This window comes from Myotis davidii, unplaced genomic scaffold, assembly GCF_000327345.1.
Source record: "Myotis davidii unplaced genomic scaffold, ASM32734v1 scaffold993, whole genome shotgun sequence".
Classification (NCBI taxonomy): domain Eukaryota; kingdom Metazoa; phylum Chordata; class Mammalia; order Chiroptera; family Vespertilionidae; genus Myotis; species Myotis davidii.
The window spans coordinates 476,435-491,002 of NW_006285483.1; the positions used below are offsets into that span (position 1 = coordinate 476,435).

At 39.9% G+C, this 14,568-nt stretch overlaps 1 protein-coding gene across 6 annotated transcripts in view; it reads left to right on the forward strand.

Moving 5' to 3' along the window:
- Window positions 1–14,568, forward strand: part of USP32 (ubiquitin specific peptidase 32) — a 123,226-nt gene that overhangs the window by 99,633 nt on the left and 9,025 nt on the right. For all 6 annotated transcript variants that reach the window (XM_006756163.2, XM_006756165.2, XM_015559066.1 and 3 more), the window contains 5 exons: window positions 956–1,140; window positions 2,827–2,913; window positions 3,827–3,947; window positions 10,878–11,069; window positions 13,344–13,632. In XM_006756163.2, coding sequence (XP_006756226.2) covers window positions 956–1,140; window positions 2,827–2,913; window positions 3,827–3,947; window positions 10,878–11,069; window positions 13,344–13,632 — 874 coding nt within the window. The remainder of the gene's footprint in view (window positions 1–955; window positions 1,141–2,826; window positions 2,914–3,826; window positions 3,948–10,877; window positions 11,070–13,343; window positions 13,633–14,568) is intronic.

Genomic DNA, 14,568 nt, shown 5'->3' on the forward strand with positions numbered 1-14,568 from the left:
CTCTAACTACTACATAAAGGCCAACCAAAAGAATTAAATGTCTAAGTGCTTAGCAGCTTTTTAAAATAATCCTGAACTCCCAACAATCTATTATACTAAGTTCTTGTTTTATTAAGCAACCATTTCCAAGCTAATTCTGTGCAGTATCTTTATTAAGGAATTTCAACTTAACATACTCAAAGCAAATATTTTTAAATTTTACCTTACTTTTAATTTGTCACATATTTAAAAAAATTAGCCCTAACTGGTTTGGCTCAGTGGATAGAGCGTCGGCCTGCGGACTGAAAGGTCCCAGGTTCGATTTCAGTCAAGGGCATGTACCTTGGTTGCGGGCACATCCCCAGTAGGGGGGTGTGCAGGAGGCAGCTAATTGATGTTTCTCTCTTATCGATGTTTCTAACTCTCTATCCCTCTCACTTCCTCTCTGTAAAAAAAATGAATAAAATATTTAAAATATATATATATATCATAGCCTTTCAGCTACTTTTAGGAAGGTGGATAAATTGTTACAAAATTAAAATGACTGGTTTCATAAGTCTCCAAAGGTCTCCAGTTGTCAGCAGCTTATTTTCTGAAAATTTTATTTTGAGGAAGTATTGGTTCATTGCCATACTTTCTAGAGAAAGGATTTTAATTGCTTAAAAGCCTTGAGCTACAAAACAATTACTAGTTTTTACATATGATTCAGTGTGTGTATGTGAAATGTTTATCAGAGAAAACTAGTTTGAAAATATTAAATGCTGAAAATCCAAGTTTGATAGATAGCCACTCTGAAATTGGCAGTACCTCAACCTTTCAGTGATTCCACTGTAAATTTGTCTTCATGTTAATAAAGAGTAGTAGTGACTAATTTGAAATTGATAGTAATGCATGTTATTGGTAGTTGTAGAAGAACAAAAGGGAGAAATGAAAGGCCTCTCTTCTCAGTTCTCTCTTCTCTTGTTTATACTTATAGATGAGGACGGAACTATATTTCCTGTCATCTCAGAAGAATCGCCCCAGCCTCTTTGGAATGCCACTGATTGTTCCATGTACTGTGCATACCCGGAAGAAAGACTTGTATGATTCAGTTTGGATTCAAGTATCTCGATTAGCCAGCCCACTGCCACCTCAGGAAGCTAGTAACCATGCTCAGGATTGGTGAGTTCAGGAGATCAGCTTAGACCTGTGGTTTCCAAACTCCAGAAGAATGTATAGGAATTCTGTGTGACTTATAGGACCCATTTTATGTAGGTTTAAACACACTTTGAAGAACCATCCAGGGAGTATATAATAATTTATCCTTTGGTTTGATCTTTTCAGTAGGAGAGTATATACAGATTTCCTTTCTTCACTAGACATTCTAGTGTCTAATAATCCTCTTATTCACTAATCCCTCCTGCTGCTTTAAATGCTTCAGGTAATATTCTTGACTTCTTTTCTGCAAAAATGGAGTATGAATTCACCAGGGAATTTGTATCATCTCAACCCTCTGAAGATCAGAATGGGAGCAATAGTGTGTATTATCTATACGTGAATTCTGAAAAAGTCTCATGCCATAACAGTTGGATTGTTTCCATACCATGTAATTTTAATATGAATAATTTCACAAGAAATTATTATATTTCATAAGAGTAATTAAAGAATAAACACCTTCTGATTTCTTTCTATTCCTCCTACCACTATTCTATTGGATTACTAAATGTATTTACTTCTAACAATCATTGGGATTGTAGTCCCTTATTTATATCTCAGTTGAATTGTAGAACATTTTCTTGCTATAATTGTGCAAGTGAGAGTTCCGCCTCTTTGAGAACTGAGTAAAGAAAGTAAAGAAGTTCTATTAGCTAAACAGGTATTTGTTATGGTTTTGGGTCTTTTGATGATTAGATAAGGCTTAAGGTAACAGTGAGTCCTTATCATGGCTTCGTTACCATCAGCAGCCATGTAGTAGCCACTACCAGTTGCCAACTGAGCCATAAAGTATAGTGCTCTTACGTTATATTCCTTGCGTTGCTTCTTAGTAAGGATACATACATTTTTTTTTAAAGTTGAGACCTCACAATGCTACCTTATAGTTAAAAGATGTTACTCTAAAATTAATGTTACGTAGTTTATAGCTTTGAGTAGTTAAGACAAGGGAAAAGGGTTACCTAGCATGTACTACATCAGGGGTTCTGATTAAAGAAAGCTTCTAAATATATAGTCAACTTCTCTAAAAACCAGTATGAGCCCTGGCCAATTTTCTCAGTGGTTAGAGCATTGGTCCTCTGGTTGTAGGGTGGAGGGTTTGATTCCTGGTCAAGGACACTTACTTGGGTTGCCGTTTGATCCCTGGCTCTGAGTGGGGCGAATGTGGGAGCCAATCAATGTGTCTCTCTCACATCGTTTTTTCTCTCTCTTCCCCTCCCCTCCACTCTTCCTTTCACTCTTTCTAAAAACAACAAACAAAAAACATGACCTTTCAGCCTTCTGTGGTATGTCAATATTCTTGCCATGGAAAGATCTAATTATTTTAGTCTAATGTGAATTAAGTATTCTGATAGGATTAGAGCTGAAGGATAATTGGCATTTGATTAACTTATCCTTCCACATGGACTCTCTCAGAGACTTCTGGCAGTCTAGTACGTCTACACTTCTGTAAGCAGGGATACAGCATGGGAGCCCTGTGTGTGGGTGGTACAGGGCCCACCTAATGGGTTAGGATAAGCAGCATGGAGCTGTAAATGTGAGCATGCTACTACGACAGATGACCCTTCCGAGGATTATTTCATGGGAAGATGAAAAGGAGTTGAGAACTCAAATCAGAAATGTTTCTTACACTCTTTGGTTTATGTTCTGTTTCAGTGATGACAGTATGGGCTATCAATATCCATTCACTCTACGAGTTGTGCAGAAAGATGGGAACTCCTGTGCTTGGTGCCCATGGTATAGGTAAAGTAACCTTCTGCAAAAGAAAAATTTTAGTAGAATTGTAGCTCCAGATATTATACCTTTATAATAAGATTTCTCAGTTTTAGACTGAGAAGTTGAAATAAACTTGGGAATTGTTCATTCATCTCTTCCTTGTGAAGTCTGTATGTTTTACTCTTGAGACATCTGGTTTCTTAAACTCTGTAGTTGCATCAAATTCATAGTTTATGATCAACATTCATTATTCTATGCCTTCTGCTCATTAATTAGAAATTAATATAGCAATTCTGAGCCCAGTAGAACATAATCTACATACTAGACTTTGCTGGAAGTCTGTTTTAGTTTTTAGAAGATTGACCAGTATTACTCCAAGTTGGAAAAATGCTTGAATACTGAAGTCCGCCTTCAGAAAACTGTAATAGACTTATCAAACTGAGTTTAAAGTAGGCATTGGAACCATGGCTTTGTCATGGTCCCTCCCCCACTGCATACATTTTTATATACATTTATTTAATGTCCCACTTTACAAACAAGGAAATTGGGCATTGTTATACCAGATAAATTATCCTCAGAACATTAAATAACTGAATTTAGAGTGCCTTTAGTGGTGTGCTCTCTCAAATATCCAATTCCCATAGTACTTCTTTGCTACAAAGTTCATATAGTTTATATGATTAATAAATGGTTATCAAGTACTTTGAAAAGCCAAAGACTTGAAAAGTGATAAGCATGATTCCCTGCAATACTAATAATGATTAATATATATTCGTGCATTTATTAGTTTGGAGTAAGAAACCCAGGACAAACTGTGAACCCAAGAAGGAATGTAGAAAGGGAGAAGAATATTTCTGATGAAGAAAAATATTTCGTCAGAAGAAAAATTTGATTCCTTCATAATTATTACTTTCTTGGTATATCTTTTTTCTGCCTTTAGATTTTGCAGAGGCTGTAAAATAGATTGTGGGGAAGACAAAGCTTTCATTGGAAATGCCTATATTGCTGTAGATTGGGACCCCACGGCTCTTCACCTCCGCTATCAGACATCACAGGAAAGGGTAAGTACCCAATGCCATCCCAAGGTAGTGGTTTTTATATGTAAAATTTGTCCTGGTTTAACTATATTATACCATTTCTGTTGTAGACAATTTAAGTACAGCCAGAAAAACATTCATTGGCATTCCCTGTGGCACTTCACATATTGACATGATTACAAGGATGTTTCTTTTTTCCCACTTCTAGAAATAATTGTATTGGAGCTTTATTAAAAAAATTTTCCTTTACTGGTTTTAGATTTTGGATGGGAAAGAGAGAGAGAGAGAGAGAGAGAGAGAGACATCAATTAGCTGCCTCCTGAATGAGCCCCAACTGGGGATCAAACCCACAAGCTGGGGCCCTAGCTGGTTTGGCTCACTGAATAGAGCGTCAGCCTGGGGACTGAAGGGTCCCAGGTTCGATTCCGGTCAAGGGTATATACCTTGGTTGCAGGCACATCCCCAGTAGGGGGTGTGCAGGAGGCAGTTGATCGATGTTTCTCTCTCATCTTTCTCATCGATGTTTCTAACTCTCTATCCCTCTCCCTTCCTCTCTGTAAAAAAATCAATAAAATATATTTAAAAAGACAAACAAACAAAAACCCACAAACTGGGTATATGCCCTGACTGGGAATTGAGCCCACCACCTTTTGGTGTATGAAACGATGCTCCAACCAACTGAGCAACACCGGCCAGGACTATATTAGACCTTTAAAGTTAAAAAATACTAATAAGTAAATCTTGTAACAAGATTTTAGGTGTAATTAAGAAGTTATATTCTCTAGTCATGACATACCAATCAGTAAATATTTCACTGCCTGTTTATTAATTACTAGAGGCCCAGTGCACAAAAATTTGTGTACTGGGTGGCGGGGGGGGGGGGTCCCTCAGCCCGGCCTATGCCCTCTCGCAGTCTGGGACCCCTCGGGGGATGACCACCTGCTGGCTTAGGCCCGCTCCCTGGGGGGATTGGGCCTAAGCTGGCAGTCAGACATCCCTCTGGCAGCCCGGGAGTCCTCGGAGGATGTCCACTTGCCAGCAGGGAGCAGGCCTAAGCTGCAGTCAGACATCCTTAGCGCAACTGAGGAGGAGGGAGAGGCTCCCACCACCACCGTTGTACTGGCAGCCATCAGCCTGGCTTGTGGCTGAGCAGAGCTCCCCCTGTGGGAGCGCACTGACCACCAGGGGGCAGCTCCTGCATTGAGCATCTGCTCCCTGGTGGTCAGTGTGTGTCATAGTGACCTGTCATTCCCAGTCATTCTGCTGTTAGGGTCAATTTACATATTACCCTTTTATTATATAGGAGTGCCTGGCCAGCCTGGTTGAGGGGCTGAGGGCCATTTTCAGGCTTGTGACACCCCCTTCAGGGCGGGGGAGTCCTTCTGGGGGGCCTGGCCAGTCTGGGTGAGTGGCTGATGGCAGTTTGTAGGCTGGCCAAGCCCCCCAGTGGGGACCCTCACCCCATGAGTGTGTGGCCAGCCTGGTGAGTGATGATGGCTGTTTTCAGGCTGGCCACAGCCCCTTCAAGGTGGGGGTCCCTTCTGGGGAGTTTGGCCAGCCTGGGTGAGGGGCTGATGGCTGTTTTCAGGCTGGCCACAGCCCCTTCAGGGTGGGCGGTCCTGCTGGGGTGCCTGGCCAGTCTGGGTGAGGGACTGAGGGCCGTTTTCAGGTCGGCTAAGTCCCCCAGTCAGGACCCTCATCCCATGAGGGTGTGGCCAGCCTGGGTGAGGGGCTGATGGCTATTTGCAGGCTGGCCACAACCCTCAGCCACCCAAGCTCCCAGTGGAGGCTGGCTGGAAGCAGGTATCTGGGATTTATTGGTCTTCTATAATTGAAACTTTGTTGCCATGAGGGGAGGCCATAGCCGGCTCAGGGCAGGCAGGAAGCTTGGCTTCCTCCATCGCCTGGGCAATCAAGCCTCCTGCTTGCTCCAGCTTCCTGGCTGTCGGCCGCCATCTTGGTTGGGTTAATTTGCATATAGTCACTCTGATTGGCTGGTGGGCCTGGCTTATGGCATAGTGAAGGTACAGTCAATTAGCATCTTTGTCTTTTATTAGTGTAGATTATTAAAACTGCAGCGTTTGATAACCAAAATTACTTAGCTCACATGCATTCCAGGGCTGTAGCTGCTACCTTTAATGGGTATAGTGAATAGAAAATTAGAAAAAATATTGAATGTTTCAGTGCTGGACAACTAAGATTACATCTCAATGGCTTTTACCTTGGGATTCCTCTACTGCCACTCTCTGGCTAGAGCAATTTTTAAATTTTGAAAATGTTACTTCAAAAAAGAATACTAAAACAAACAAACAAATAAATGGAATTAAAAATAAAAAGAATATTGCCATAGCCAGTTTGGCTCAGTGGATAGAGCGTCAGCCTGCCAACTGAAGGGTCCCAGGCTCGATTCTGGTCAAGGGCGCACATGCCTGGGTTGCAGCTCAATCCCCAGTAGGGGGTGTGCAGGAGGCAGCCCGTCAGTGATTCTCTCTCATCACTGATGTTTCTATCTCTCCCTATCCCTTCCTCTCTGAAATTAATTTTTAAAAAAAGAATATGAACTCCATACCCAAAAATGTTTGTCAAATGCTATTTGAAGGGTCAATTGAGCCCTGATTGGTTTGGCTCAGTGGATAGAGCGTCAGTCTACGGACTGAAGGGTCCCGGGTTTGATTCCAGTCAAGAGCACCAAAAACAAAACAAAACAAAACAAAAGGGTCAATTGAGTACGTAGCTTATGGGTAAAGATAAGAAGAATCTGATGGAGGGGGAAAAAAGCAATAGAATCAAAGGAGTTTCTTAGTTACATGAAGAATTGTAGTGGCTTTTGTATTTATGTAGCTCTTGATGGAAATTTCCTTTACTGTTAGAGTGTTCCCTTTAGATAGGTGAGTAATGATAACTGACTTTTCTGTCTTTTTGTGCTATTGAAGAATGAGGAAACTATCAATTCCAGACCTAGTTCCCTATTTGGATCCCTCAATATGTCCCCACACACCCTGAGGCTCCTGGCAGCTCTCACTAGCCACGGAAGTGTATAACTTGTGGATACTTGCCCAATGAAAGATTGTTGAGCTAAAGGAAGTTGAGAAGTTGATCTGGTAGATCATGCTCACTGTAGCAAGGTAACTCAATAATCTCAGCCATGCTTCCTTTGAAGAGGGAAAATTTTAGCAAATGATGAAGATTCCTGAATCTTTGTCAGCACAAAATCTGACAGGACATTATTATGACAAGACACTCTTGTCAAAGATGAAAAGTGATTTGGCTCTGAAAATCTCTGTTTTTTAACAAGCTGAGTGTCAATTTGAAAAGCTCTGGAGGATATTCTGCTTATAGGGAAAAAAAGCCTAAGTGACCTGTTCAATCTCACCCTATTTTCACTTTCAGGGATGCTCTTAGGACACCATGGAAACCAAATTACAATTGAGATATTTTGCCTTGTTAGAGTGGGGCCACATGACTCATTTTTTTCCTACGTAATATATCTTCCCACGTGTGGTTTCTGTGTGTGCTTGGAGAGTCACATAGATAAAGGAAGATACCATGGTTTTAAATTGAGATTATTGCCCACATGTTTTATACTTTTTATTTTTTTAATTTTTATTGATTGATTTGAAACAGAAAAAAGAAACATTGAGGTGCCTTGACTGGAGATCAAACCTGCAACCTTGGTATATTGGGATGATGATCTGACCAACTGAGCTACCCGGCCAGGGCCTCATATCTTTTATACTTTTTATTCCAGTGATTTCCCTTCTAGAGATTTAGCCTAGGAAAACACTCTGTAATTTGCTGATAAACCTTTATCATGGCATTTTTTAGTATAGTAAAAAATTAGAAACAACGTATATTTGTCCCACATTAGAGGAATAATTAAGTAAAGCATGGTATAGTAATTAGATAAAAATTTTATACAGTTATTGAAAATGGTGATTACCAGGAGTTTTTGCTGGCATATATGGGAAGATACTTATGATATGTTGTTTGGTTTTTTTGTTTTGTTTTGTTTGGTTTTTTTTTTAAAGCAAGGTAGAAAGTTGCATATACTGAAAAATCTCTTAAATATGAAAAAATACTATTTAGGAAAAGGACAAAAGAAAATCTGCCAATATTTTGACATGTTTGCCTTTGTATTAAGAATAAAAAGGTTTTCTGCCTTTTTACATTCTCCTCTGCTTTCCAAAATTTCTATGTGAATGTTTTCAGAAAAAAAGTAGAGAGGAAATTGTTTTGTTTTATTTTTTATTTTTATTTTATTGATTTTTTTTCACAGGGAGGAAGGGGGAGGGATAGAGAGTTAGAAACATCGATGAGAGAGAAACATCAATCAGCTGCCTCCTGCACACTCCCTACTGGGGATGTGCCTGCAACAAAGGTACATGCCCTTGACCGGAATCGAACCTGGGACCCCTTGAGTCCACAGGCTGACGCTCTATCCACTTAGGCAAACTGGTTAGGGCTGTTTTGTTTTATTTTTCCTCTCTCCGTTAAGACCTCACATTTCTTAATAGAAAATTAAACTTAGGTAATTTCTTAGAGCTCCCTCTTTTCTAATCCTATATAATAAAAGGCTAATATACAAATTGTCCCCTCTACTGGGAGTTGGACCAGGTGGTGGGGCCCGGCTGGCCAGCCGCCCGAGTCTCCTCTCCTCCCACCCCTTCCTGCCCCCCACTGGCCCACCCAATCGGCCCCAATCAGGGCAGCCCGCCGAACCCCAGCTGTGAACGAATTCATGTACCAGGCCTTTAGAAGTTTTATCATGTATGAACACTGTTATTTTATTCCTTATGTTTTGTGTTAAGGATGAGTTTTCAAGCAACTTAGAAAAAAAAGGAAGAGGGTGCCAATAGTAATTTAGACTATTTGAATAATAGTAGAGAATCTGTCAATGGATCTCAAGAAGTAAAGGGAATCTCTGTGATTTAGGGAAATTTTGTTGATAAATAAAAATTATTGTCAGTCCACAAATACATTTTTTATTGGTCTTTCTCCCTGTCTCCATCTAGTTCTACAGCCTATGTGATCCATAGAAAATACAGTCAATAAAAATCAACATTCTTTACTAACTTACTGTAATTTGTGGTTGGCCATAAAGCATCCTTGATAGAGATAATGTTTAACTTGTTATAAGAAAAGAGACACTACTGTATTTGATACACTTCTTTTCCTACTCTGATTCCAACAGCCATAATTCAGTATGGGATATTTTGTTTGTTAGGGGATTTTTGTTTGGTTTTTTTGTTTGTTTGTTTTTTAGAAGAATGTCAGTTTTTCCCTGAGATGTGAACAGCTCTAAAGTTGATAAGAGTTATTAGTATCAGAAAAGAAATCAGTGACCCCAGGTCAAGCTATATTTTCCTTTCTGGAAGAAAGGATTTTCCTCAAGTTCCCTTTTTTAAATGAATTCTTTTGGAATGGATGGTGTTACAATGCTAAAACCCTTAATTCCACAGTCAACCTCAACCTTGATATTATTTTTTCTTGTTTTTTTTTTTAATTTTGTTTTATTTCTTAAAGTATTACAAAGAGTATTACACATAAATGAGTGCAATCATGTGGTATTTTTCTCGACTTCCCAGGGGCCGTTGCAGCCTCACAGGGGCTGTCCCAGCCTCACAGGGGCCGTCTCAACCTCACCAGGGTCAACCTTGATAGTTTATAGAAGTATTTGGCAGCCTGTAATTCAGCCATCCTCTCATTTAGGAAAAAAGTCACCCCTGAAAAACTGTTGTAAACTGCATGTGTTGAGATGTGCCTGCTTGTAATTTAGCGAGCCCCTGCTCCCATTGTCAATTTAGGAAGGGAAACCTGAGAGAAATTGCCTCAGGCAAAGAGAACCAGTTCACCTTTGGAAGGGAGGTTTAATAACTGGAGTGATGAACATGTGTGTGACCTTTGCCAGAAAGAGAGGCATTCAGTTTTTGACTTGTATTCCAAACTCCACCCTGGAATAAAAAGGTCCCTGTGTGAAGTCTCACAGGAGCTTTCATAGTCCTCACACTATGCCTCACCCACCAAAGTTCTTAATTGCTTATTAAGTGACAGCCAAGTATTGGAGAAAGAAAAATTACTCCTTTTCTGTTGCATTTTAGGCCCCTACTTCTCTCCCTCCTCCTGATCACACACCACCTTCAACACACATCCTTACTGGTACATATCTACCTCCTTTGCTGTCTCTCCTTATACTTACCATCTTCTTGCTCCAAAGCCTAGTGTGTTGGTTAATGGGACCGTGGAGGTTTGGAAGGTATTAGTGTCCTTCTCAACAAAACCTGGCTCTTTTTAGCTTACTGTTTCATTGCAATCTCAGATAAAGAGGCTTTGTGAGGCAGGAGATAGATAATGACACACATGGTATTCTGAAAACTTTGTGTTACATGGTGTCAATATGCAACTGAGTTGTTTCCTATGGTGTTTAACACTCTGATGTGTTGTATTCTCACGGTGAACTTTTCTTACCTTTCTTATTTAATTCAGATCTGGCATCTATTTTCCAGTGATATTATTTCTCCTAGCCTCTGTAAAGCCTGCAACATACTAATAATGTTCTGTCTTTCTAGTTAAAAAATTAAAAGACTTAATCTGAACACTCCTGGTTTGAAGGCCAGCTCACATGTAAGCTGTTTTAGGATTTCAAAATTGTAAGATAAATAGGCAATTCCTTGTTTGTTTTTGTCATTTCTAACCATTCAGAAATTTTTTAAGAGCTATGGTCATATAAGTAGAAATTTGGTCCAGGATATTATTGATGTGATGTTTGTGAATAAATGTACAGATGCTGTATTTGCTCAAAGACTTTTAGTTTGGATTGTATTTTCTTTTTCTTCGTGTAGAATAAAATGAGTGTGAATCACATAGAGAATGGTGCATAGCCAGGTGACCATTTTAAACTTGCTCCCTTCCCCACCCGCCTTCTTCCCCCATTCTTTCTATTCCCTCCACTTACAGGTTGCCGATGAGCATGAGAGTGTAGAACAGAGTCGGCGAGCACAAGCTGAGCCCATCAACCTGGACAACTGTCTCCGTGCTTTCACCAGTGAGGAGGAGCTGGGGGAAAATGAGATGTACTACTGTTCCAAGTGTAAGACCCACTGCTTAGCAACCAAGAAGCTGGATCTCTGGAGGCTTCCCCCAGTCCTGGTACGTTACAGTCCTACCTCTGAGAGAGCAAGAGTCTGGCAAAAAGGAAAAAAGTCATGAACAAATAGTTTTTGTTATTTTTGAGAATAAAATCCTCCCCTCAGCAATGCTTAAAACACTTTTGCTGTGCAAGATTTTTATGTTGCGCACAGAAATTGTTCTACAGGTATTTGCTAGTTCTTGTTCCTAAAGAGCAGACCACTAAAAAGGAGAGAAAAGTAATATAAACCAGTAACTGCCATTCCACACAAGGTATAGGAAGGGTCAAAAGTGGTACAACCTGGTGAATTTGAACTGCAAAAGAAAATGAAAGCACTTCTGGCTCTAGGGAGAGAGCGAGCTTTAGGCTCATCGTTAGTGGATTGTAGAAGAGCAGCTGAGCCTGGAGCTTCAGGTTCCATTGTGCTCGATCACATGGCCACGGCACACATGTGCAGTGGGGGTTTATGTGTTCTTTTGAATTTTATTTACTCCTGCCTTCTCCCTTCATGGATTAGGAGACTCTCCTGTTGTTTGTCAGGTGAGTTTGAAGTGACAGTTTTTCCTATTCATTCAAGAAAGCCTTTTCCTTAAGAGTGGGGATATCATAACAGGTGTAACTATAAGGCAGTGGTGTGTTTTAACCAGATCTTATCTGCATTTTTTTATTCAAGTTTTCCTACTACTCTGTAAAACTGTGAATGTAGGTGGTTGTTTTTATTTTATTAATCTAGAACAACTAGGGAAGAATTCACAAGTAATTAATAATTTTGTCTAGCTAGCTACAGGGATAAGAACTGAGGGAAGGGAAGAAGAAGGCCAGAGCAGACTTGGGGGCAGGTAAGTAGGAAGGGGGATAGTGTTTTTTTGTTTTGTTTTGTTTTAATTGAGTTATAATTAACTCAGAATTAAAGGCATAGATTTAAAATATCTAGTTTGATGAGTTCTGACAATTATATATATTCATATAACTATCACATAAAACATATCTTGGACATGTATTGGAGTGAAGGCATTTATAAAAACTATGTTTTTGAGGTCTTTAAAAAATAATGAGCCCAACCAGCATGGCTCTGTGGTTGAGCATCAACCTGTGAACCAGGAGGTCATGGTTCGATTCCCAGTCGGGACATATACATGGGTTGCGGGCCTGATCCCCAATGTGGGGCATGCAGGAGGAAGCCAGTTGATGAGTCTCATCATTGATGTCTCTCTCTCTCTCTCCCTCCCTCTCCCCCTCCCTCCCTCCTTCTCTAAAATCAATTAAAAATATATTTTAAAAAATAATAATAATGAGTGCCCTGGTTGGGTGGCTAAGTTGGTTGAGTGTCATCCCATACACTTATCTCTAAAAATCAATAAAAACATACCCTCAGATGAAGACTACAGATAAATAAATATAAAATAATGATGAGAAAATGTTTTGTTGAGAGCTTGGTGGGCTTCTATGATATCCACACACTGGTGTGCCCCATTAGGAAGGGATTATCTTTATATTAATAGTAAATTCTTAAGCACCTAGGGTAGAGGTAGCCACCAAAGATCTGTGCACACATCACAGAGCTTAATAACACTGTATGAAACTGGAGGAATTCATTGCTCTTGAAAAGAAGACAAGCCAGAAAGTAGGGAAATTCTTATGCTGTTAAGGATTTCCTGGTAGCCATCAAAGGATATGGTGAGAAAGGAGAGATGTGCAGTCGGAGATTGGGTAAATTTCATCTATTTCAAAAACTCCATTTTTCTTCTATCATATTGGAGAGAGGTACAGTTCAGTGTGGATCTCAAACTCAGAAAGCAGAGGGGCCGAAACCGGTTTGCCTCAGTGGATAGAGCGTCGGCCTGCGGACTGAAGGGTCCCAGGTTCGATTCTGGTCAAGGGCATATACTTGGGTTGCGGGCACATCCCCAGTGGGAGGTGTGCAGGAGGCAGCTGATCGATGTTTCTCTCTCATCAATGTTTCTAACTATCTCTCTCCCTTCCTCTCTGTAAAAAACCAATAAAATATATTTTAAAAAAAAAAGCAGAGGGATACATGCAAATATAGGCTCCAAGGATGTTGAAGAAATTGGGAAAGAGAGTTTCGGATATACAAAGGATATGAAATTATGGAGATTACCATGGTAACCATATAGCTAAAGGGCAGTGGCCCTACTGATAACTGTGTTACATAATAAAATATATTTTTTTGAAAAAATGTTATGTTCTATATTCTTGAACATTCACATGTATTAGATCTATTTTGTATCTTTGGAACCCTCTAACCTTAGTGTTTTCTACCTTTTCTTGTCCAGATTATTCATCTTAAAAGATTTCAATTTGTAAATGGCCGATGGATAAAGTCACAGAAAATTGTTAAATTTCCTCGTGAAAGTTTTGACCCTAGTGCTTTTTTGGTACCAAGAAACCCGGCTCTCTGCCAGCGGAAACCACTCACACCCCAGGGGGATGACTTCTGTGAGACCAGGGTTCCGACAGGAGAGGTGAAGAAAATGGAAGCCCAGAACTCCGCTGGGGAAGAGGATGTGCGCCTGAGCAAAAGCCCGTCCTCGCTCAGTGCAAACATCATCAGTAGCCCTAAAGGTGAAGAAGCCTAGGAACCTCCTGAAACCCAGATAGCACACTGAGGGGAGCTCGCCCAGGACCCTGTAGACTGCATGTTTTCCTGTCCCTTCCACTTTAGAGCAACAGCTTAATGAGATGGAACAAACTTATCTAGAATCAGACCTATCTAGATTTGAACTATGTGACTTTTAGCAAGAGATATAACCTCCCTGCATCTATTTTTTATGGAGAAAATGGAGATAATACTAAGTTCACAGAGTGTGAGGATTTAATGTCAGCATGAATGGTAGTTGTCATTCTTGTTCCCTTATGGCAGAGGTTCTCAAAGTGTGGTCCAGGAACCCCTATAGAGTCCCTGAGGGCCTGGAGGATTAGAACTATATTCATAAAAATAATAAGATATTATGAACCTTTTCACTGTCATTCTCTCACAAGTGTATGGTGAAGTCAGATCCAGCATGCTGTGATAATATCAGTGAAATATGTGCTTGTATATTATTTTTTAGATTCCTCCATTTTAATTCCTAGGATGGTAAATATTGATAGATATAACCCATAAAAGAAACGTTCTAGAGGTCATCAGCAACTTTTAAGGGTATATAAGGAAGTGGGTGGGGCTGTGACCAAAAAAGTTTAAGGCTCACTACTTTACAGGTTTGTTGTGAGAGGTGAAGATAATAGAGAGTCACTGGGGGATGGGGGAGGCTAGGGGACTGTCTTGGGCGGGGGGAAAAAATGGACACATATGTAATACCCTTTGTAATAAATAATAAAAAAAATAAAATAAATAAAAAAAAGATAATAGAGAGTTTCCAATACCATGCTTAGCAATACTAAGTGCTTAATAATTAGTGATTGTATTTTTAATCTAAGTTTACATACAAGACAGAGAAGAAAATACATTTGTAAAATTCCTTGGGGCCTTAGTCTAATAATACTGTTTTGAAATGAATT